The sequence below is a fragment of the Emydura macquarii genome, unplaced genomic scaffold (genome assembly GCF_026122565.2).
Source record: "Emydura macquarii macquarii isolate MOO-44397 ecotype Brisbane River unplaced genomic scaffold, CSIRO-AGI_Emac_v2 contig_2676, whole genome shotgun sequence".
In the NCBI taxonomy this organism is placed as follows: Eukaryota; Metazoa; Chordata; order Testudines; family Chelidae; genus Emydura; species Emydura macquarii.
This window is the reverse complement of record NW_027132813.1, coordinates 6,826,844-6,848,612: the sequence shown is the minus strand read 5'-3', so window position 1 is coordinate 6,848,612 and position 21,769 is coordinate 6,826,844. Positions and strand designations below refer to the sequence as shown.

The following is a 21,769-nucleotide window of genomic DNA, read 5'->3' as shown; positions in this document are numbered from 1 at the left end:
AGTTTATCGTCATTCTGTGCCAAGCACAAAAGTGCTGATTTAATCCAGACAGGAATCTGTAACAACAGGAGGCATTAGCTCACCTCAGCAAATTATCACTTAGCTCTGAGCTGAACAGTCACTCAGGCAGGGGATATAAAAAAACCTGAGCTACCCATCCCACCCGACCTTGCAGTTAGCTCTTTAAATTGGGTAGTAGCTGCAACAAACAAATATCTTGATTGCTATTCAAGATGGAGAGATATGTGTATTGCACATAGATGATAAACAAACTTCAAAGGTAAAAAGTGTAATATTGATTATTGTGCATGTTCACATAGCAGTTAGTCCCCAAGTACAGGATTCAAATAGGAGTAAGCTGTGATTGAAAACTGGATCAAATTCCAACCACACCCAAAGTTTTGGGATCCAGATCTGAATATTTTGTTTGGGTGCCTCTCTAGTATACATATTTTAAATATCTATAGTTATAGCTATACAGCTTTACTCTGTGCAGCTTTACTCCATCTTTCATGTACACTTTTCCCAAGACACTTAAATACATAATGCCGTCACTGTGTTAAATAATGAATAATAGCAGAGGGAGACATAAATTCATAGATTCTAAGGACAGAAGATACCGTTGTGATCATTTAGTGTCTGGCCTCCTGCATAGCATAGAATTTCCCCCAAAATAATTCCTAGAGCATTCAAATAAAGAAGTATAGGCAAAAAAGAGAGAGTTTAAGATGGAAAAAAAATGAGCCAAAGAGATGGTGGGTCAGATTCATTGACTTCACTTGTGTTACATCAGAGATGAATTTGGCAAATTATTTATTTATGCAAGACCAACTTATTAGTTTGCACTGAAATATCCTCAGCTCAAGTGTGTGAATAGAAATGAACAAACTTTGACAAGTTAAGCGTAAAGTATAGTTAGGCAGGAAAAAAGAATTTGATGAGCAATTAGCAAAAGACACAAAAACTAACAGCAATTTTTTTAAGGACATCTGAAGCAGGAAGCCTGCCAAAGAGTCAATGGGTCCACTGGACGATCGAGGTGCTAAAGAAGCATTCAAGGAAGAAAAGGCCGTTGCAGAGAAGCTATATGAATTATTTGCACTGGTCTCCACTACAGAGGATCTGAGGGAGATTTCCACCCTTGAGCCATTTTTTTTAAGTGACAAATCTGAGGTGTCAATAGACAGAGCCAGTGCTAGGCATAAGCAGACTAAGCAATTGCTTTAGGACCTGAGCAGCTCAAGAGGAGCCCCTATTCTCTTTTAATTATAAGAACTTGCCCGTTTTAATATTGGCAGGGGCAAAAATATTCCTGTTTAGGGCCCCCAATGAACTAGTACCGGCTCTATCAGTAGAGGTGGTTTTGGAACAAATTGACAAATTAAATAGTAATAAGTCATCAGGACCAGATGGTATTCACCCAAGATTTCTCAAAGCACTCAAATATGAAATTGCAGAAGTACTAACTGTGATACGCAACCTACTGCTTAAATCAGCCTCTGTACCTGATGACTTGCAGATAGCTAATGTAACGCAGACTTTTTAAAAAGACTCTGGAGGCAATCCTCGCAATTACATGCCAATAAACCTAACTTCAGTACCAGACAAATTGGTTGAAACTAGAGAAAAGAACAGAATTATCAGACACACAGATGAACACAATATGTTGGGGAAGAGTCAACATGGCTTAAGTAAAGGGAAATCATGCGTCACTGATCTGTTAGAATTCTTTGAAGGTGTAAACAAACGTGGATATGGGTGATCCATTGGAAATAGTGTTCCTGTACTTTCAGTAAGTCTTTGACAAGGTCCCTCACCAAAGGCTTTAAGCAAAGAAGACAGTTGTGAGATAAGAGGAAAGGTCCTCTCCTGGATCAGTAACTGGTTAAAAGGTTGGAAACAAAGTGTAGGAATAAATGGTGAGTTTTCACAATGGAGTATGGTTCCCTAAGGACCTGTAGTTGGACCAGTACCGCTCAACATAGTCATAAATAATCTGGAAAGAGGGGCAAACAGTGAAATGGCAAAGTTAGCAGAAAATGCAAAATTACTTAAGATAGTTAAGGACGAAACAGACTGCGAAAAGTTACAAGGGGTTCTCACAAAACTGCATGATAGGGCAACGAAATGGCAGATGAAATTCAGTGTTGGTAAATGCAAAGTAATGCACTTTGGAAAACATAATCCCAACTACACATACAAAATAATGGGATCTAAATACCTCTCAAGAAAGATGTTACAGTCATCATGGATAGTTCTCTGAAAACATCTGCTCAATGTGCAGCAGCAGTCAAAAAAGCCAACAGGAAGTTAGGAACCATTAGGAAAGGGCTCAGTCATATTGCCAATATACAAATCCATGGTATGCCCACACCTATAATACTACGTGCTGTTCTGGTCAAATAGAGTGCCAAATACAGAGGTAAAATAACCTTTATACTCCTACTCTAGATTCCCCTGTTTACGCATCCCAGGATCACATTAGCACTTTGGCGACAGTGTCACACTGGGATCACATCTTAGGGATTCATTTTTAGGAAGCTGCAAAAATCTGACTATTTTTCCTAGCAGAGAGACGTTTCCAGCTTGGCTGTATTCTAGGGTAAACTGTGAGAAGATTGTAATAATGGAGCTGTCATTGCTGAGCTGCAGTTATTCTAGAGCCAGGGCTTCGAACACCAAGTGCCCCTCCATCAGGCTGGCATCCACTTCCTGAAGAATATGGCAGGCAGTAACAAAAATAGATGGCCTGCAGATTCGCAGCTACTGCAAATGCAGGCAAAACCTGGGAAAGTGTTTTTCTGTTCTCCACTAAAATGTGAAAGATGCTGACTGACTGTGGCCAGGGGGACTGAAGCCCTCCATTTACCCACAGAAGAAGAACACAGGCAGTGCAGGCTCTACCCATACACTTCCCCACCCCCGCAATTTGTGGCTCAAGTCCTTCTTTGGGGACTACTTTTGAAGATGAGGTGAGGGAGCTCATTCTCCAAACCCATTCATTTACTGGCCTTTCAGCTGAGGCTCCCAACACAGGGCACAGTTCAACTATGTAGCCAAGGTTTCCAAGGTTCAAGTCAGCTCTGATCTTATCTGTCCTAGTTTTCCTACCTCTGCTTAAATCAACTGACATCAAAGGCTTTATTGAAGTATCAAGATTCAAGGTCAGCTGGCAGGAATTTGGTAGTGAGAACAGCACCTTCATTTCCAATGTCATTATATAACAAGGATGAAAATAGCTAGCTCCGTGCAGTCTCTCTCCCAAGTGTAGAGCCAAGTTTCTAACAACTGGTTTTCAGTCAGATCCAGTAAATTCTATATATATCAGCCAGACATTGAACTCCTCGTCTCCCCATTTCTCACAAACCACACATTCAGCCACTTGCAACCAGTCCCTTTCAGATGCATCCCAGAATGATTTACTCCAGTTCTCGCAGCATTTCAGAGAGATAGCACGGGGGGCTGTTTAGAGGGTGCTTCTTTCACCTTTGTTAGAAATAATCAAACAGGTTGTCCGGGTGGTGGACTGGGGAGACAGACCCCTTTATTGCCTGCTTGTTCCACCTTGATGCCACGAGTGAGAAACGAGGGGGTTACTTTACAATTCTTTTATCCATAACAGTATGTAAATGTATACATGTTCAGCAACTCCCCATAGACCCTTATCTGGTTACATTGACACCTATAAAATGAATATTAACAACTACATAATGAATACAATGATACCCACCCCTGTTTGTTGTTTACAGGACTACCATACAGCGGTCAGGCACATCACCTTAAAACCTATAAATTTTACACTAACATTTTTTGAAGTAAAGGCATGCCAGGGGGAGAAGGAAGATAATATTTTGTTCCCACCAAAAGGCCTTGCACAGAAATAGCGATAGACTCATCCTCTGCGCAGATGGCCAGGAAGAGAGGAGAAGAAGAGAGATAACAGACTCTAACTAAAATTCACACCAATTAACAGAAACAAAGTTTGCCCTGGCCTTGACCCCATTCCCTGTAATTTAGGCCTGACCACTTGTCCAGCTTTTAACCCTACTTTCCTACTACCTTCAGCAGCAGACAGAGTGGGAAAAGAAGCCCACTTCCCGGGCCTTGCCTGTCTCTGCCCCTCTCCCGACATTCATCCCCTCTCTAGATGTCATTTGGATTGAATAAGACACCAAAATGCTGTCTGAGATCGCCAGCTGCTATTCTGCTCATTTCCCACGTCATTCCTCTCCTTTCAACACTTTCAGAAATGTTCTCCTTGCCACATTATTCTCACAATTCCCAGACTGCATACTCAATATCTGCCACACCTCTCGCGTGCATTTCTCTGCCCCACCAACACTCTCAGCCTGGACATTTATTCCTATTTCCCTGCCACCATCAGTTCTTCACTTTGCTCTCCATCTGCCCTCTCCTCATCTCTCTACAGATCCCTATGGCTTCGGCGGGTTTTCCCGTTGAAATCTCACATGCATTGAGGAGTCTGCAGTTGCATGTGCATATCAGGTCACAAGCAGTTGGATGGATTTGGGCACCGCTACCTTATTTGCATAGCACAAGCATTCGCTGTAACTGTGCACACTAATTGGACATGTGGCTGCATACACCAAGCTGACTGAAAATCAGGCCCTAAATAGCTGCTGTATAGTAAGGCGAGAGCGGCAATTTCTGGGAGAAATTATGAGGTTTGTAGTTGCAGTGAGTGGGTGTGGCCTTCCTCTGAAATGGACAGGGAGGGATGGCCGAACCTGGTGGGGCAGAGCCAGAGACAGCCTGTCCACCTGCCCCGAAGCGAGGGGGTGAGACAGGAAGCATAAAAAGAAGGCCCAGGAGCTCAGTCTGGGGCAAGCTCCTGGAGAGGAAGGATGTCTCTCCCTACCCTCCAGTGCTGCCTGGTACCTGGGCAAGAGAACTGGGGCCTGGGACCAGGCACCGGCCAGCAAGCGGCCGGCGGCCTGGGACCCAAAGGTTCCCCCAGAGCTGAGCACCATGGAGGACCTGCTGGATGCGGACAATGGGGAGAGGGCCCTAATGGGGCTGGACTTGGAGGAGTTGCCCAATGCCAAGGACGGGGAGAGAGCCCTGATGGAGCTGGACCTGGAGGAACTGACCTACGCCAACTTCCCTGACAAGCTGCCTGACCTACTGCCCCCCAACAATATCGAAGGGCTCTGCAACCTTCCCCTGACTGACTACCCCGATGAGCTGCCCAACCTACCGCCCCCTGATGATAGCGAGGGGCTCTGCAACCTTCCCCTGGCTGACTACCCCGATGAGGCCGACTGGGCTGGAGCACACCAGGTACCAGAGGGAAAGGAGGCAGGAAGTAGCCCAGGAGAGGGGAAACCCAGTCCAGGGGCTGTGGAAACGGGAAGCGAGTCAGCGTGTTGCAGTTGCGACCATGCTGACCCCATGGCACACCCTTCTGCCATAGATAGGGACCTGGGCTGGGGTGCAGTGGAGTCGAGTGGGCCTGCATTCCCCACCCCTTCTTCCAACACCCCCTTCTGGGGGCTCTGAACTGTTTGCTGCCCTCCCGGGCCCCAAAGATGGTTTCCCTGCCCCGTCATGGGCCAATACCCACTGGAGCAGGGTAGTGGGGGAGGCATCCCTCTGCAGCTGACAGGGAGGGATGGACACCCTCACTACAGTAGTGGATTAGCAATGTTCTACTATACTATGCATCCTTTGAGCTAATCTTCAGTTCATTCACCTTTGTCTTTCAAATACCTATTAAAAACAGAATAAAAATACTCCCCTTCACAGGAAAACCAACAAAATCAAGAGACAAGACAAATTTCTCCCCAACCTGGCATCTGAACTTTAGTCTGCCCCTCCCTGTGCTTGGTCCCAACCCAAAGGGCTGAGTACTGGAGGTTTCTTCACCCTATTATTTTAGATCCATTTTGCCCCCATCATGATAACAGCTCTTACCTTTGGCTAGGAGGACAGGATGTAAATTGCTGTCTGTGGCCACTCTTAATGCATCCCTCTATATCTGAACTAGGAGGGTGGTGAAAGTGGGGCATTCAGTCTGCAGCTAGCTTCCAGGAGCTACAGTGGATTAGCATCTGTGATATACCTGGGAGAGCCTCAAGGTTGGCCCTGAAGTCCATGGAGAAATCTGTAAATTGGTGCAATCACTCAGCAGAAAAAACACAGTTGCAGTCAGCAGGATCTTCTTCTCAAGGATTAGTGTTATAACTACAAAGGCAGAGTGGTTTTGTGAATTGGTGTCTGGCCACTGAATCCGATGACCCCAGTTCTGCCAGTTGTTTCTCTGCCTGCTCCTCACCGGGAGCCAGGGCAGCCTTGTCAATTTCACAGTAGGGAAGAGTGAGAAGCTGGGGCAACTGGACCCCATGCCCTAGGGGCGAGAAGCCCCAGGTGGCTTCCCCCTGGGAATGGCTTCCCCCAGCTCCCGGCGGGGAACGGGAAGGAGAGAAGCCTGGGGCTGGCTCTCGGCAGGGAATGAGGAGTGGGGGGGGCAGCTCACCGGGAGCCCTGGCAGGGAGCTGAGACAGGGCGCTCAGCTCCCCACACTGCCCCTCTTAGGTTGGTGGAAGTGCTCCTGGTGAGGACTCACTTCAGGTAGGGTGGACATCAGCCCCCACAGTAATTACTGCGGTGGCTGTAAGTCAACCTGTGTTAAGTCGATTTAGTTTTCTAGTGTAGAAAAGACTGGGAGCCATGGACTGTCACGTGTTTATGCTGTACCTAGCATACTAGGACCATGATATTAGCTGAGGCCTCTAAGTGCTCATGTAATAAAGTTACAAGGATAAGTTAAGAAAAGCACAAAGGCAACCAGAAACACCTAGTTTGGGTTTGTGCCAGTCCCAGGATCCTAAGTGGGGATCCTAACCTTCCCAAAAGCATTTTGTCTTTTCTGTTTCTCAATCAACCACTTCAGTTGTCTTCCACATTTTCACCTTTGCAAGAGGATGGACAAAGGGAGCTGCAGTTACCCAATTGTTCACCACGGAGCATCCCTGCTCCATCTTCCAGAAGGCCCGGAGACATCTTGTCAGCAGGGTCTAAACTGGGTCCTTCTGTGTTCTGAGTTCCCATCGCATCGTGAAACTGTCTCAACTGAACAGGCAAAACAAAAACCCAACCAGACAGAACAAACGTACTGGCTGGAAGCACTTTATTCCCATCAACCATGTGAAACAATATACACATGAGCAACAATCCAGGCCAGTGGCAAGTTAAGAGCCAGTTATATAAGTTATATTTTAATTTGACTCCCTGCACGCTACAACTGAGCAAATAAAACAGACTCCGAGGGGGTTTCTTCTGCTGTGCACAAAAGCCTTTTTCTCCTAAGTACAAAAACTTCCCACTGTATCCCCTGGGGCTGAAGAAGCCTCTAAAACAAAGAACATTTATTCAGCAGTGCAAAGGCAGACTACACTGAGCAGTATTTAAAAGGCTGTAGAGGGAGGTGAACTGTGAGGAGACAGGATTTTGAGATTGAGGGAGGGAGGGAAAAATAGAAGATCTCAGAGATACTACCCCCAAAACAAAAAAACTTTACAATACACTCTGGATAGTGAGCAAGCTCACGTTGCTTGAAGGAGTAAAAGTATTTAACTCAGGTTCTTCTTTAACAGCATCACTCCCCACAGAAACATCAGTTCAGCATTTTGGCATTTGGTGTTTTCGGCAGGCCTTGCTCCTTTTCTAAAATACAGTTACACACCACACTAAGCCTATGTCATTTTCACCTGGTTTTTAGAAAAATCTTCCAAAATTCCAAGTTCCGAGGTGCTCTAGAACACCTCAGAAGATACTAAGTTCCAGGGTGCTGTAGACGATTTCTGAAGGTGGCAAGTTCCAGGGCACCCCATAAGGTTTCAGAACTAGGTTCCTAGCTCAGACGGCACGCTAGAAAGTTTCAGCAGATTCTGAGTTCCTGGTGCTCTAGAACATTACATTACGTATGGAATTCGAAGTTAATCTAAAATACTCCAGAAGGTTCTAATCATTTTACCCATTCTCTGTTGTAATAAAAGACCTTAGTGGGGGGTGGGAGGAAATGAGGAGGATTCACAGAAAGATTATACAGAATGCAACAATAACTTAGACTACTGCATAGCTGCAGGTATGAAATAAATAAATAAATAAATTTAAAACTCAGACTCTGAGACCTCTTTGGCTCGATGGATCCTTCTGTGCTACTCTTTGACCTTCTGACTTCATAGGCAATGCCCCATTTTCAAGGTCTCATGGACTCCATGGGCCTCACTCTGCCTGTGTTCAGGGTCCCATATATCCCCTCTTTCTTCCCTGCCTCCTTTCAGAGTCATGTGACTCTGTGTAGGGGTGCTCAGTTTTTCAGATCTGGATGTCCATCCATGTCACTTTTTCTGTTTTCAAGGCACCACCTCTCTCTCTCCTTTATCCCCTTTCCCACAAGCTCTTGTTGGTATGCCTACACTGCAGCTGGGAGCAAGCCTCTCTAGCAAGCATACTAAAAATAGCAGTGTTGACATTGTGGCTCATGTAGTAGCTTTGACTCTCACACCTAGGGGGGACAGGTAGGCTTCAGAGCCCAACCTTCAGCCTGAGCTGCAGAGCCCACGCTGCTATTTTTAGCACGCTAGCTGGAGTGATGGTAGTGCAAGTCTGTCTACCTAGGCTGGGAGGCTTGCTCTCAGCTCCAGGATAGATATACCCTGTGTGTCTTGGCAGCAGTGTATTTCTCTCTTCCTCATTCAATTTACTTTCTCAGCCTGGAGTATTCATCCCTCTCTCTCTGCTTCAAGGGCCCAATCATCCACTTTTCTCTCTCTCATTGTGTCTAAGGCCCGTCTCTCCCTACTTAAATGTGTCTGTGTATAAATATATCCTTTTCTTTTTTACACAATTACAAATCACAACATTTATACATAATTACTGTTTGAAAAAGATCTATGTAAAACCTCTCAGTAACAAAAGCTCAAGAAATAAAACCTTATAAAAATACATGATTTGTTTAATTCTACTTCAAAATATACTATATACATCTGGATCTATAAACTTATTCCTTTCTCCAAAAACATAGAATAAAATCATTGCCAGTATAGTGTCCACCACTTCATTTATCCACCTCGTCAAGCGCCACACTGTAAACTGTTCTGAAAGCTACTTGGCCTCCTTCATTGTAGTTCCATGTCTAAAAGGATCCGGAGGGATTTTATCACATGTTGTGGTTGACTGGAAGCATGATCCTCGAGGCTGGGTCCCATCTCTTTGTACAGGCTTTTAGCGAGCTTGCAGACCACAGTCCTGACATTCCCGCTCCTACCAGGTAACACCCCATTTCCAATCATGTTGCTCAGGAAATACCAGAGAACAGGCAGGATGTGACGTTCCACAGCCTGGGGTTTCCGAGAGTAGACAGAAGCTACGAGTACTGAAGGAAAGAAGATAAAGCATCTTAACAATTAAGATAGGTGCCCCCTTTTATTTTTAGTTCCTCAAAACTGTTTCTGACTGCTGTCTGGAATCTGAATGCAAACATTACAATTCTCTGTAAGCAAATTGAAATGATATTATCCATTAAATAGAACTTTTGACCTCAAATTACCTTAATTTCTTCAAATTGGAAGCCTCATGCCAAACATGACAATAATAGAAGTGTCAAATATCTATTTCCAGTAATCAGCTGTCTAAAATAGTGGTACCAGATTTCAAGATTGTAGCTCAAATAAGAGACACTGTTGACCTTTTGGTGAATTCTGATGAAAAAAGTAAAGGTCTAATTGGGTTTCCCTTGTGCTCAGTGGCTCACAATGAATATCTGTACTAAATTTCAAAATTCTATCTCACAGGGAATTAAAATCTGAACAGAAAGTTGGATGATCTGTTACCGATGGGAAGGTCTAATTTGAGATGTTTCTTGTTCTTAGTGACTCATAATGAATGACTGTTCCAAATTTCAAGATGTCTGTTTATCTGGGGTACTAACATAGCCCCATGATCATAGTGTCTGGGTGCCTGACTATCATACATTTATCTTCACAACACTCCTGTGATGTAGGGAACTGCTATTATACCCATTTTACAGATAGGAAACTGGGGCACAGAGAGAGAGTAAGTGACTTGCCCTGGATCACACACAGGAAGGCTGGAGTGGAACAGGGAATTCAACCCAGGTCTTCCAAACACAACGATAAAGTCCTAATCACTAGACCAGCAGTTCTCAACCTTTTTTTCCCCCGAGTACCACTCGGGTCAGGTACAGTCAGGTACAGTCAGGGTTTCGTGGGGGTGGGGGGACTTTCGGCGGCGGCGGGGTTTCGCGGCGGCAGAACTTTCGGCGGCGGATTTGGCGGCGCGGTACAGCTCGTGTACCACCCAGCCTTCTTCGAAGTACCACCGGTGGTACGCGTACCACAGTTGAGAACCACTGCACTATACCATGCTTTCTTTCACCCTTCCTGAGATGAGATCTCAGTCCACCTTCTAAACTGGATAGATGGCTACATTAAAAACAAAACAAAAACCTGACACTAACTGGTACCTTTGCTGGCAGTTTCCACAGAGAGGCCAAGAACTGATATGGCCTAGAGACTGAATTCTCATCAATCTGATAGAGGTAAATTGAGGCACATTAGATGGTGATGGTCTGAGGGAAGCATACATTGCTATTCTGGTGTTAAAGAGAATTCATTTTCCCAGTCCTGTAAGTCTGGCACCTTTCACCAGCATTAAATTGACTTTTTTAAAAATCACCTTTAAATAATACTTAAACAACCTTAATAAATCAGCAAAGGGTTACAGTCCCCTATTAAAAAAAGAGAGAGAATTTGAGTACAGATGCTATTAAATATAGTGGCCACCATGGAGTTTAGAAGAGAGAGCTGCCCATTCCCAATAAATCCCGGGGGATCACCTATTTTTTCAAAATTGGCCCCAATTTATATTTAAATGCTTTATTTGCAAAAAGGGATTAAATTGATGTAGAATTAAATTCTGTGTGTACAGAGATTTACTTTATGCAAATTACCTTTACCCTGTTAGGTTTGCCATGGATAGAGATGCCCTTAAGAGAGTTGTAATGAACGATCAAACCTTATTAAACCTTGGATTAAAAGAGGCTGGAATAATTAGTAGTAGATTTAGCCCTAATTAAAACAAGACTATAATTAGGCTGCTTTCAGTGTTTGTTGAGCAGATCGATTTTCTTGGCTTCCACTAGACATAACAAGTTGTTAGTATGGGTCAAGAAACAGCAGCATTTTTACTTTTGAGGATTCAGCTGATGTGGTAATAGACTATATTTATGCATATTGAAATAATGGAAATGCAATGTAATACTTTAGGATATAAGCTAATAGTTAGGAAAAAAATTTTCACTAGGGGTGGTGGTGAAGCACTGGAATGGGTTACCTAGGGAGGTGGTAGAATCTCCATCCTTAGAGGTTTTTAAGGCCCTTGACAAAGCCCTGGCTGGGATGGTTTAGGTGGAGTTGGTCCTGCTTTGAGCAGTGGGTTGGACTAGATGACCTCCTGAGGTCCCTTCCAACTCTTATCTTCTATGATTCTCTGAGCCTGCTGAGGTCAGGAAGGAATTGCCTGCTCAGACCCGCAGAGAGGTACACCCTTGCAACCATTATTCACATGCATAGTCTGCACTCATGCTGGTAGTCCCAGTTTTTGTGGGATCCAGCCCAAAATATTTGGGACAAGAAAATTCCTCCCCCAGAGCTCTTTGTCACAGAGGCAAAACAGACCCCGAGAGTAGCAAAATGTCAGTGACCACAAAATGTTCCATGGTTGGGTGCGGGTGTCCGTCGGCTGGCAGGGACAGACATTTGCCTAAGGAAGCAGAACCTCTGGACCTAGCCCTGATCCCACACTGCTGCCCTTTTAAAATCATTCAGGAGACAGTTGGAATATTTTTAGTTTCTCTTTCTCGGGAGAGGAATTTTGAGACCTCCCATTAATGAGTCATTACTAGAATACGAAAGTCCAGTTTCTCCATTGCCCTGCATCTTGTACAGTCATTTACATCTGTGCAATGTGTATGTAATACTTGACCAAATCAGAGCGGGAGCGTTTTACAAGCACTTTATACAGGTGTAAGTGACAGCACAAGATGCAGGGCACTGGAGAAACAGGCTCAGTGCCTCCTGCTGTTCTATGGGCTACAGCTGTGTTAATGCACAGGATTTTCCTCACATCATGAGTCTTTCTTGACTTTAGTCCAAGTGAACCATGAAAAGTCCAGTTCAGCTGAGCTGTTTGTTACCTGACAGGTGTTCCGTGATGTCCTGCATGGCTCGACCACTGATGAAACGCACTCTGCTGGCAAATGCTTGTAGGAGCAACGCATTGTCTGAAAGGAACAGAGACACATTCATTGTTTCCGGGATAGTAAACAACAAAGAAAGTCCTGAACTTTGTAAAATACAGCAAATTTCAGAAAATATTGGGGTAGGGTTAAGTTTCATCTTCCCTTGGAGTGAACTTGGGATGATTTCAAATTCATAAGGAAAGTTCCTGATCCCACATCAGCATGTGTGAAAATCACCACTGTGCAGAGTGCCAGCACAAGCCCTACACCCTACACTACATCAGCCCCTCATGGTTTAAATGGGTGTAAGTGGCTCATAGGCCTGGTAGTGTATTTCTGCAGAGAGGTGACTTTCACACTAAGTGAACATCTGTGTAAATGTAAAAGCAGTTCTTCCTTTACTTACCTGCCAAGAGCTGAACACAAGTCTATGTTGTCACTACAAGAACAAATTATCTGATCAACACCAACATTTGCAATTGTCTTCAGTGCTTGTGATATCAAGAGCCCTTGCAGAAAAAAAAATACCCCTGAACTCAGATCTTGGCAGAGAGGTAAAGGAATGAACTGGTTTTCCAATGTTCGATTGTCAAATGTATTTTTAATTCTTCATACACAGCCTGTGATTGATTTGGGATCCTGGCAGTTGTTCTAAAACTATTGCCTACAGTCACAGCCACTTTGTGATCCTGTTGGTTCTGACAAGTGAGGTAGAGTTGTTGTTGGATAGTAGTATTTGGATGCCATACCTCCATGAAACATCTAGATGCCAGAGAAACTGAGCTTGACGGATCTGTAGTTAGCATGCTTACTTTGGTATCAGCACTGAGCCAAAGCCCCAGTGCAGTTTTACAGGGCACTGTGTTGTTATAGGTGCCCTCTTTTCTATGAGACATAAAACTGATCACGTTCTATTTTTTACAAACAGATATTAGGGGTATTTGGAACTGGTGTTCTGGCTAGATTCCAACACTGATAATTACATTCTGTCCAGCAAAAATTTCAAATAGACACTTCAATTCCAGCCCTAAACTGTTGTGTGGTATTGATATGCGCTGTTAAGCACTTGCTGTGTTCCACCCCATAGATGGTTACTTTTCAGTTGCTGCTTTGAAACAATTACTGTCAAATCCTGAGATGAAAGGTGTTATAGCAGTGCAAAATATTAATTATTAGTATTGATCTCAATAAAGCTTTTCAGTTCAGTTGTCTTTGGGACACGTACATTTTTAGGGAGCTACATATACAGGCCCTGCTCTCTTTTGAATTAAAAATTAGGAGCAGACTGCGCATTATGAAACACTGCAAGTTTGCAACAACCAATTTATACAAGCGTTACCTCAGAACTGCCTGCAGCACAGAGCAGCTTTAAATGGAGGTTGGGAATGAGAAAGCAATGTCTCAGGTAATACTATTTTCAGTCACTCAGCTTTGACTCTGTCCAATAAATACTAGATTGGCTCACTGGTTACAAGACAGGCCGCTTAGTGTTAGCCACACTGGTAAACACGATGAGGTGATTCCCTTGCATTCTCATGTCATTTTCAGCACAGAGTCTCCCTTGGAGATCTGATGTTAAATTATTAACATGATGTTTATTAGTACTGTTTGTTATAATGAGCCCTCCTTACTGTGATTTACCCTGGCAGAAGGGCTTGAGGCACTCTATAAAGCAAAATAAAAATGACTTAAAATGCATTTACAAATATAAAGGCCTCCCTGTAAAAGCTTAACAAGAAAAACCAGCCAATGGGTTTTAGAACAAAACAAATGATAGGTATATACAGGACTTGCACACCAGCTCAGACCAGGGGCCCATCTAGAATGAGGTTTTCAAAGGCATAGAGGAGCATTAGGCTCCCAAATTCCATTGACCTTGAATGGGAATTAAGCACCTAACTGCTATTTTTGCCTTTGAAATTCTCCTCCCTAGTCCAGTGTCCTGTAACAAACTGATTTTAGCCACTCTTAAACTGTGGACACTTAAACAGTGTCCATGCTGAGGAATTGCCCCAGTCAATTTAGAACCCGATTCAGTTCAATCAGAGCAATACTGATGTGTAGGAAGGTCCTGGGTTCCCCATCTATAAAAGGGGGATAATGATACTTCCTTTCTTTCGCCCCTGGTCTATTTAAACTGTAAGCTTCTTGGGACAGGGACTGTCTCTAACTATTTGTTTGCATAGCAACTAATACAATGGGACCCTGAGTTCATTTGGAGCATATCTAAGCACTACCAGAATCCATACAATAATGAAAAACAGCCTCTGTTGGTTAGAGGTTGTGTCCTGAAGCACAAAGATTGATAAAGAGGAAAGACAGAAGAAATATGGGGCAAAGTGGGGCTCAAATTAAAAAACCCAAACACATAAAAGACTGCTGGAATATAAAGATTTTCAGAAGTGTTTTAAAAATGGGAGAGATAGATGTCTGGGAAGATCGAGTTCCATATCCAAGGTCCCATTACCATAAAGTCCTGATTAACCCCAACCTATAATGGTGGGTCCATTATGGATTGTGTCTTGTTTACAGATAATGGACAGAAAAAGGTACAGGTACATTTATGGCCTTTAGACAAAAACCTGGGGACACGCCAAGCTAGCTGTCAAAGTAAAGACAGATAAATGGGGATGCAGATTATCCAGAGCCAATTCAGTCTGTTTCCAGATGGATTTTTGGTCTCAAGCAATAATTTTAAGACAGGCTATTGAGCAATTTTGTAACCACCTTGCATTGCTACTTGGATCATTAAAGGTGGCAGATAGGAAAATCCTGTCTAAGATTCATATTTTGATGCATGTGAACAACCAGAATATTCCAGCTGAATCTAGGGTACAAAATGTAGGCGTTAGCAGAGTGATCTGGGCATGCGCACAACTCTCACCTCCTCTAGGCTAGGAAAGTTTTAGGGTCTTGCCATGCATGCTTTTTAATTGTGAAGGCATCAAGATTTAAAGACAAGGGGCCTGATTCACTCCATAGGTATTGCCAGTACAATCGCAACCAAAACCCCTGATCCTTGAATGTTGGGTGACAGTACAAGATCCAGTCCTGAATCTACATTTTGCAAATGGCTCGTATCTTTATGATGAGCAGAACCAAAAATCTGGATCCAAACTACTCAAAACTTTGCAGCTTGAACCCATCTTTAGTTGAAACCTACAGGAACATAGACACGTGTTTTGCACAGCTCCTAAACTGACACTTGCCAATGCTTACAGGTTATGGCACTACATTTAAGGCATTGCCTGGAGTGGGAGAGGGGGAGAGAAGAAGCTCCTAGAGACAATATGGGTGAACCTGACACAAGACCAACAGGGATCACGGCTGCTGGATGCCACAATACAAGGGTGAGGCATGAGCTCACCTCCATTCTGCTGGCTGATGTGGAGAGGGGGTCAGGTCCACCCCCTACTGTGGAGAGGCCAGAACACAATGGTGCTGGTCTCACACAATTCTCTCTCTTTTACAATCAGACATAATCTTGCCCTTATGGTCTAAAAGTAATTTCTCTGCACATAGGAACGACAGGCAAGTAGTGAGCAAATCCTCTGTAGTTATAAAAGAACTCTGGATCTCTGGTGCAAAGAGAGTTAATAATTCCATTCTAAGGCCTGCCTCTTGAACACTCTAAATATTTCAGGCATATTCACCCAGTGCTGTAGTTCTATAGCTGACATAAATCTGTATGGCATGAGGATTTACAACAGGCCTTGGTTATGTAGTTATTGGCAATAGTAATCTTGCCCTATACAGAACAACATTTGGAACAAGCCATCATTTACATTTGGATTTATACTTGTTTGTTCTATAGAAATGAACTCAGCAAACCATAAATTTCCTTTAAAAAAAAAAAGAGAAGGGTTGAAGATATTTATGAACTGAAGAGAGGAGAAAAAACTAGTTAAGGCCCATAATATAGGGCTTCCTAGGAGGTAGTGCAGCAGAAACTCTACTGGGTCAAGGTTCCCTTCACATCAACATCTAAGCAACTTGCCTGGGAAGCCAAGATGGGTCAGAAACAACCTCAAAATCCAAGCAGCCCTTTGTCCCTAAACTCTAGGGATGTTCAGTACCAGGTTTTACTGCTCAACCCCATCTTTATAACAAACCAAATTAAGAGTCCAGATCCAATGAATTCTAAAACTCTGGGGGAAATTTGGATGCAGACTCAAGCTCTGCCACTCTGATTCGTTTCTTGTGGGAAGCTGGTGACTAAATACCGTTGAGGATCTGGGACTAAGGGCCTGATTTCCAAAGCTGCTGAGCACCCAAAACTCCAGTTGAAGTCAATGGAAGCTGTGGGTGCTTAGCTCCTCTGAACATCATGTAACTAGTGATTTGGAGAACCTAGCATCCTCCTAGGACTCCAGTATTTTGTATGGAACTCATAGCTCACTCAAACTGCAGTACACCACGGTGGGAACAGGAGTCCTGTATGACGTCTAAGATTGTGCCTCTGCAGAAGGGAAACAGCCTTATTTTAATGTATAAAACTCTTGGTGACCTTCACCACAAGGGGCATCCGTAATTTCAGACCCACACTCATCTCTCATCTCACACACACACACACACATATCTGCTCTGATCTCACATTTTATTTATTTTCATGTAAGAATTTAGTGCTGGTAATAACATGCCAGACTGACAAACCTGGAGACTGAAAGCCCCTGTTGACAGAACTGGTACAACAAAAACAGTGCTAACACAAACTTCACCCCAACCCACCCCATCCATTGGCAAGGTGTCTCAACCCTAACCCAGAGGAATAAGAGGATAATTCAGTCTCTTTAGCCCATTCAGGCTGTGTCTATACTTAAAATGCTACAGATGTGCAGTAGCGCTTCAGGACAAGAGGAGTTGTTTTAGCATCCATCTCCCTGAGAGGTGGTAGTGAGGTCAATGGAATAATTCTTCTGTCAACATAGCATTGTCTATGGGCAGCTGCAGCGCTTTAGTGAAGATGTAACTATGCTGACAAGAGAACTTCTCCTGTCAGCATAGTTATTGCACCCCTGCAAGAGGCGGCAGCTAAATTGAGGGGAGAAGCTTTCCCATTGACATTACACTGTCTACTTGGAGTGATTAGGTTGGTATAACTGTATTGTTCACTTAGGATGGAAGAATCCCATGCACTGATACAGACTGGGCACCGACTGGCTAGGCAGCAGTTCTGTAGAAAAGGACCTGGGGTTTACAGTGGACAAGAAGCTGGATATGAGTCAGCAGTGTGCCCTGGTTGCCAAGAAGGCTAATGGCATATTGGGCTGCATTAGTAGGAGCATTGCCAGCAGATCGAGAGAAGTGATTATTCCCCTCTATTCGGCACTGGTGAGGCCACATCTGGAGTATTGTGTCCAGTTTTGGGCCACCCACTATGGAAAGGATGTGAACAAGTTGGAGAGAGTCCAGCAGAGGGCAACAAAAATGATTAGGGGGCTGGGGCTCATGATTTATGAGGAGAGGCTGAGGGAACTGGGCTTATTTAGTCTGCAGAAGAGAAAAGTGAGGAGGAATTTGATAGTAGCCTTCAACTGGAGCTAGGCTATTCTCAGTGGTGGCACATGACAGAACAAGGAGCAATGGTCTCAAGTTGCCGTGGGGCAGGTCTAGGATATTAGAAAAAGGTTTTTCACTAGGAGGGTGGTGAAGCACTGGAATGGGTTACCTAGGGAGGTGGTGGAATCTCCATCCTTGGAGGTTTTTAAGGTGCAGCTTGACAAAGCCCTGGCTGGAATGATTTATTTGGGATTGGTCCTGCTCTGAATAGGGGGTTGGACTAGATGACCTCCTGAGGTCCTTTCCAACCCTAATCTTCTATGATTCTATGTTTACATTAGGTATAAGTGCACACTGCACACCTGGTCAAGGCACAGACACTACAACTCCTTGCTGAGATGCAAATGCCTTGCGACATGCATTGTAGCTGATATCATTGCAGGACCTTATCTGTTTTTCTCTGCACTGTCCCCATGTTTGCTGGGATGATATAGCAGAACTTAAAACTGAAAAATAGCTCAATTTTGTTTCTTACTTATAGGGAACAGCCACATGACCATGCCCTAATCTTCTATGATTTTTCACACCTCTGAGAGACATAGTTATACTGATGTAAGTCTGTAGTGTAGACCTGGCCGACATTGTTCAGGGATGTGGACTTTTCATACCTCTGAGCAATGTAGCTGGGTCAATCTAATTGTCTAGTGTAGACCAGCCCTCAGTCTTAACCCTCCCTAATGAAATTACCAGCAGAGAACCTAAATGTGCTGTAAACACCTGTCCACTGGAAAGTGTGTTAGACCAATAAAATCAGTCCATACAGACAATCAGGCAGACCTCAGATAGTAACAACTTTCACTCACTACTGACGGACTCTGGGCTTCATTTTAACTAGTTTTCTAGAGGCAAAAACTCCATATCCCATCCGCAACAGATATCCAGACCTCCATGCTCACATGTATTGTTGTGAATAATATCAGGAAACTCTGACTCATGAAACTGAGATGCAAGAAAATATAAATTGAGAGGGGGGTGGGAAAGTTTATCTCACAGCATTTTAAAATTTTCATCCATATTATTGTTTTTCCTTTTGTTCCCCCTTCATTTTGGGTTTTATCCCAAAATTAGAACCATGGCAGATTGAGAGCTGTGGTGGGTGGGAGACAGGGTGGGAGCTAGTGTGAGATGGATGTTTGTGTTTGTGAAAGATGCACATACTGACTGCGCACCTGAGATCAGTTGCGAGAGGGAGAGTGCAAGAGAATGAGTCCCAATGCATGGCTCAGATGCTCAACACTCAGAGGTTAATATGCAGAACAATAATGACAGCAATTTACATGTCAATTGGATGAGGGCTTTATTCACGGAGAAAGCTCTGACAGCCTTTCCGAGCTGCGGGGTACATTGTGGCTTGAAGAATGCTGTAAGGGGCGGTGTGGAGGTGCACCAGCCAAGCAGGAGCTGCTGGAGGAAATGAGAGTGAGGCAGGTGCAGTATCATTGGGAATGCTATCACAACTCTGGAATAGTGTAAAGTGTACTCGATAGCCCCTACAAGGGGTCAGTTTAACTCACTGGTCGGGAAGGGGCTAGTGTTATGGCCTCACTTCCTCCCCACCCCGTTTGGGGTTTCTAGCGCCACTGACTGCACTAGAGACCCCTGGTCCTTGCGCTCGAGGAGGGAGCTTGTGCTTGGTCCCTGTACATGTGCACAAAAGAGGGCCTGAAGCACTTCCACCCCACCCCACTCTTGTACACACATGCAGGACCAGGCACAATCTGTGCCAGGCATCCATCACCTCCCTCGTCTCTGCTTACGGCACTGGCTTGCTGTAGAACACAGTAACCTGTCAAACTCAAGAACTCACTCCTGAACTTTAAGGCACTCAGTGGTTTGTGCCCAGGACACCTAAAATATCACCTACAATTCTGGGATGAAAACCACAGGCAAGGACTCCCATCCTCAGGCACAGTGGAACAGTGCACTGCAAGGGTAAAGCTGATCGGTACAGGGGCAGAACTTTCCTAGGGGATGTTCCAAGACTGTGGAACAAAGTCCTGCAGAAACTAAGAGTCACCACAAACCACACCATCCTCCGCTCCAAACACAAGGTGCACTTCTCTGAGCTTGCCTTAGGTAATAGACACATAGTACAGTGGACATGTAACTATTACATGAAATCCAAATCTAATCCCCACACTGTTTCGCATTGGGGAGCAGGAAAGAACCAGACATGGCAGATGTTAGTCACATCACTTAATGCACTTCTGGAAAGAGTTCACATGCTATGGTTGCGAGTGTGGTATAAGAACAAAGAAGAGAGAATCACTGAAATGCAACCAGACACATGTTTTTGGTGAAAAACAGCATCCATCTACACCAGTGGTTCCCAACCTGTGGCCCAGGGGCCAAAAGTGGTCCGCAAGGTCTTTCAAAGTGGCCCACCACTCCCCTCCTGTTGGCTGCAGAAGAGAGCCGCCACCTAAGGACCCAGGCAGAGTGCGTTGCCGCAGGGCTAGAAGACCAGTGCAGACTCTATGCTGCAGACAAGGGAAGGGGAGATCAGTGCTCCCCTTCCCCTGGCTATAGCAAGGAACACGGCAAAGCACTCTACCTGGGTCCATAGGTGCTGAGGTCCCTCGGAGAGGAGAACTGATCTCCCGTCCCTGTGGCTGCAGAAGGGACCCACTGCCTAGGGACCCAGGTGGAGCACATGGGGCTACTGGACGTGTGCAGTGTCCCTGCTGCAGCCAGGGGGTTGGGAGATTAGTGAGGAGGCAGCCTCCTTGCTGAACTCCTTCCGTCTGGCCCCACTGGTGGGGGAGGAAGCTACTGGCAGAGCAACCAGGACCCACCATGCTTGAGGAGGGGCAAGACTCTCATAATCAGTGCCTTCCAGTTTGGCCTGCACTTAGCAGGTAACCCACTGTGACTTAGCTTGCTGCCAGGTCATGTGCTTCAGTGTGTAGCGACAGTCACTCATCTACACTAGTGCTTTGTCTGTGAGTGTGTGACATACTGTGAGCAATTCGTAGGTGTAAAATAGTGAATGTAAACAAGAGCACAGTAGCATTAAAATGTTTACTTTAAATAGGTAGTGATCGGTAGTCCTTAATCGTAAATACGTCAACACATTTTTATGAGTGAATAGACTTGTGGCCCTTCAGGGTTGTAAAAATGATATTTGTGGCCCTTGAGCCACAGAAGTTGGGAACCACTGATCTACACGGCCGTATAGAAGCATTCAGTCAGGCCACTCAAGCTGCTAGGCTAAGAGACAGCCCTACAGCAGCCAGGCATTCCCTCAAGCCAGAGTGGAGTTCATCAGCCGAGTGAGGTAACTAAGTTAACTACTTTGACATTTTTGATCTGAGGCCCCAGAAATGGCTCACTGGCTCCAAGATGGAGCAACAGCAATTGTGCAGGTATCACACTATGGGATAGTCACGGTGGGAACAGGAAGAGATAAATAGTACCTAGGTTAGCGATCAGTGTGTTCAGCACCCTCGTTGCTGCAGTATAAATCCCAGAATTCTTAGAGTTCAAGTTATCAGTGACAACCGTCACCAGGGAGACCACAACGGGGTGTAAGCCATCTTTGAGGATAGGGATCATGGAGGCAACTGACTCTAGCGCGTGCTGGTTCACTTTCTTGTTGGAGTCCTGAAGTCTCAGGGCAAAAGCATCAAAAATCTGTTCAAAAATAAAAAAAGCAAAATGAGGATGTGCAGCGCTGTTGGTGCTGGCAGGGAATGTAGAAACAGGCTTCCAGCAGGCCTGATCCTGCTAACACTCCATCCCAGGTCAGCACTTACTACTGGGAGAAGTCGTTAACATGGGCTACTCACAATCGTGAGCACTATGCACTGTACTGTTTGCAGAATCAGGTTCTAGTTTCTCTAATAGTTTCTCATTTTCCAATGTATTGGGGAAAGAGGGATTTTTGGGGGCAGGGTTGGCTGGGAGGACTCAAATGAGTGATTA

General features: G+C 44.6%; 1 protein-coding gene across 1 annotated transcript in view; it reads right to left on the bottom strand.

Moving 5' to 3' along the window:
* Window positions 1–7,162: 7,162 nt before the first annotated feature.
* Window positions 7,163–21,769, bottom strand: part of TOGARAM2 (TOG array regulator of axonemal microtubules 2) — a 48,506-nt gene continuing 33,899 nt past the window's right edge. Inside the window, exons 18-20 of the mRNA XM_067565379.1 lie at window positions 21,262–21,478; window positions 12,242–12,328; window positions 7,163–9,400 (exon numbers count right to left, since the gene is read on the bottom strand). Coding sequence (XP_067421480.1) covers window positions 9,144–9,400; window positions 12,242–12,328; window positions 21,262–21,478 — 561 coding nt within the window. The 3' untranslated portion in view covers window positions 7,163–9,143. The remainder of the gene's footprint in view (window positions 9,401–12,241; window positions 12,329–21,261; window positions 21,479–21,769) is intronic.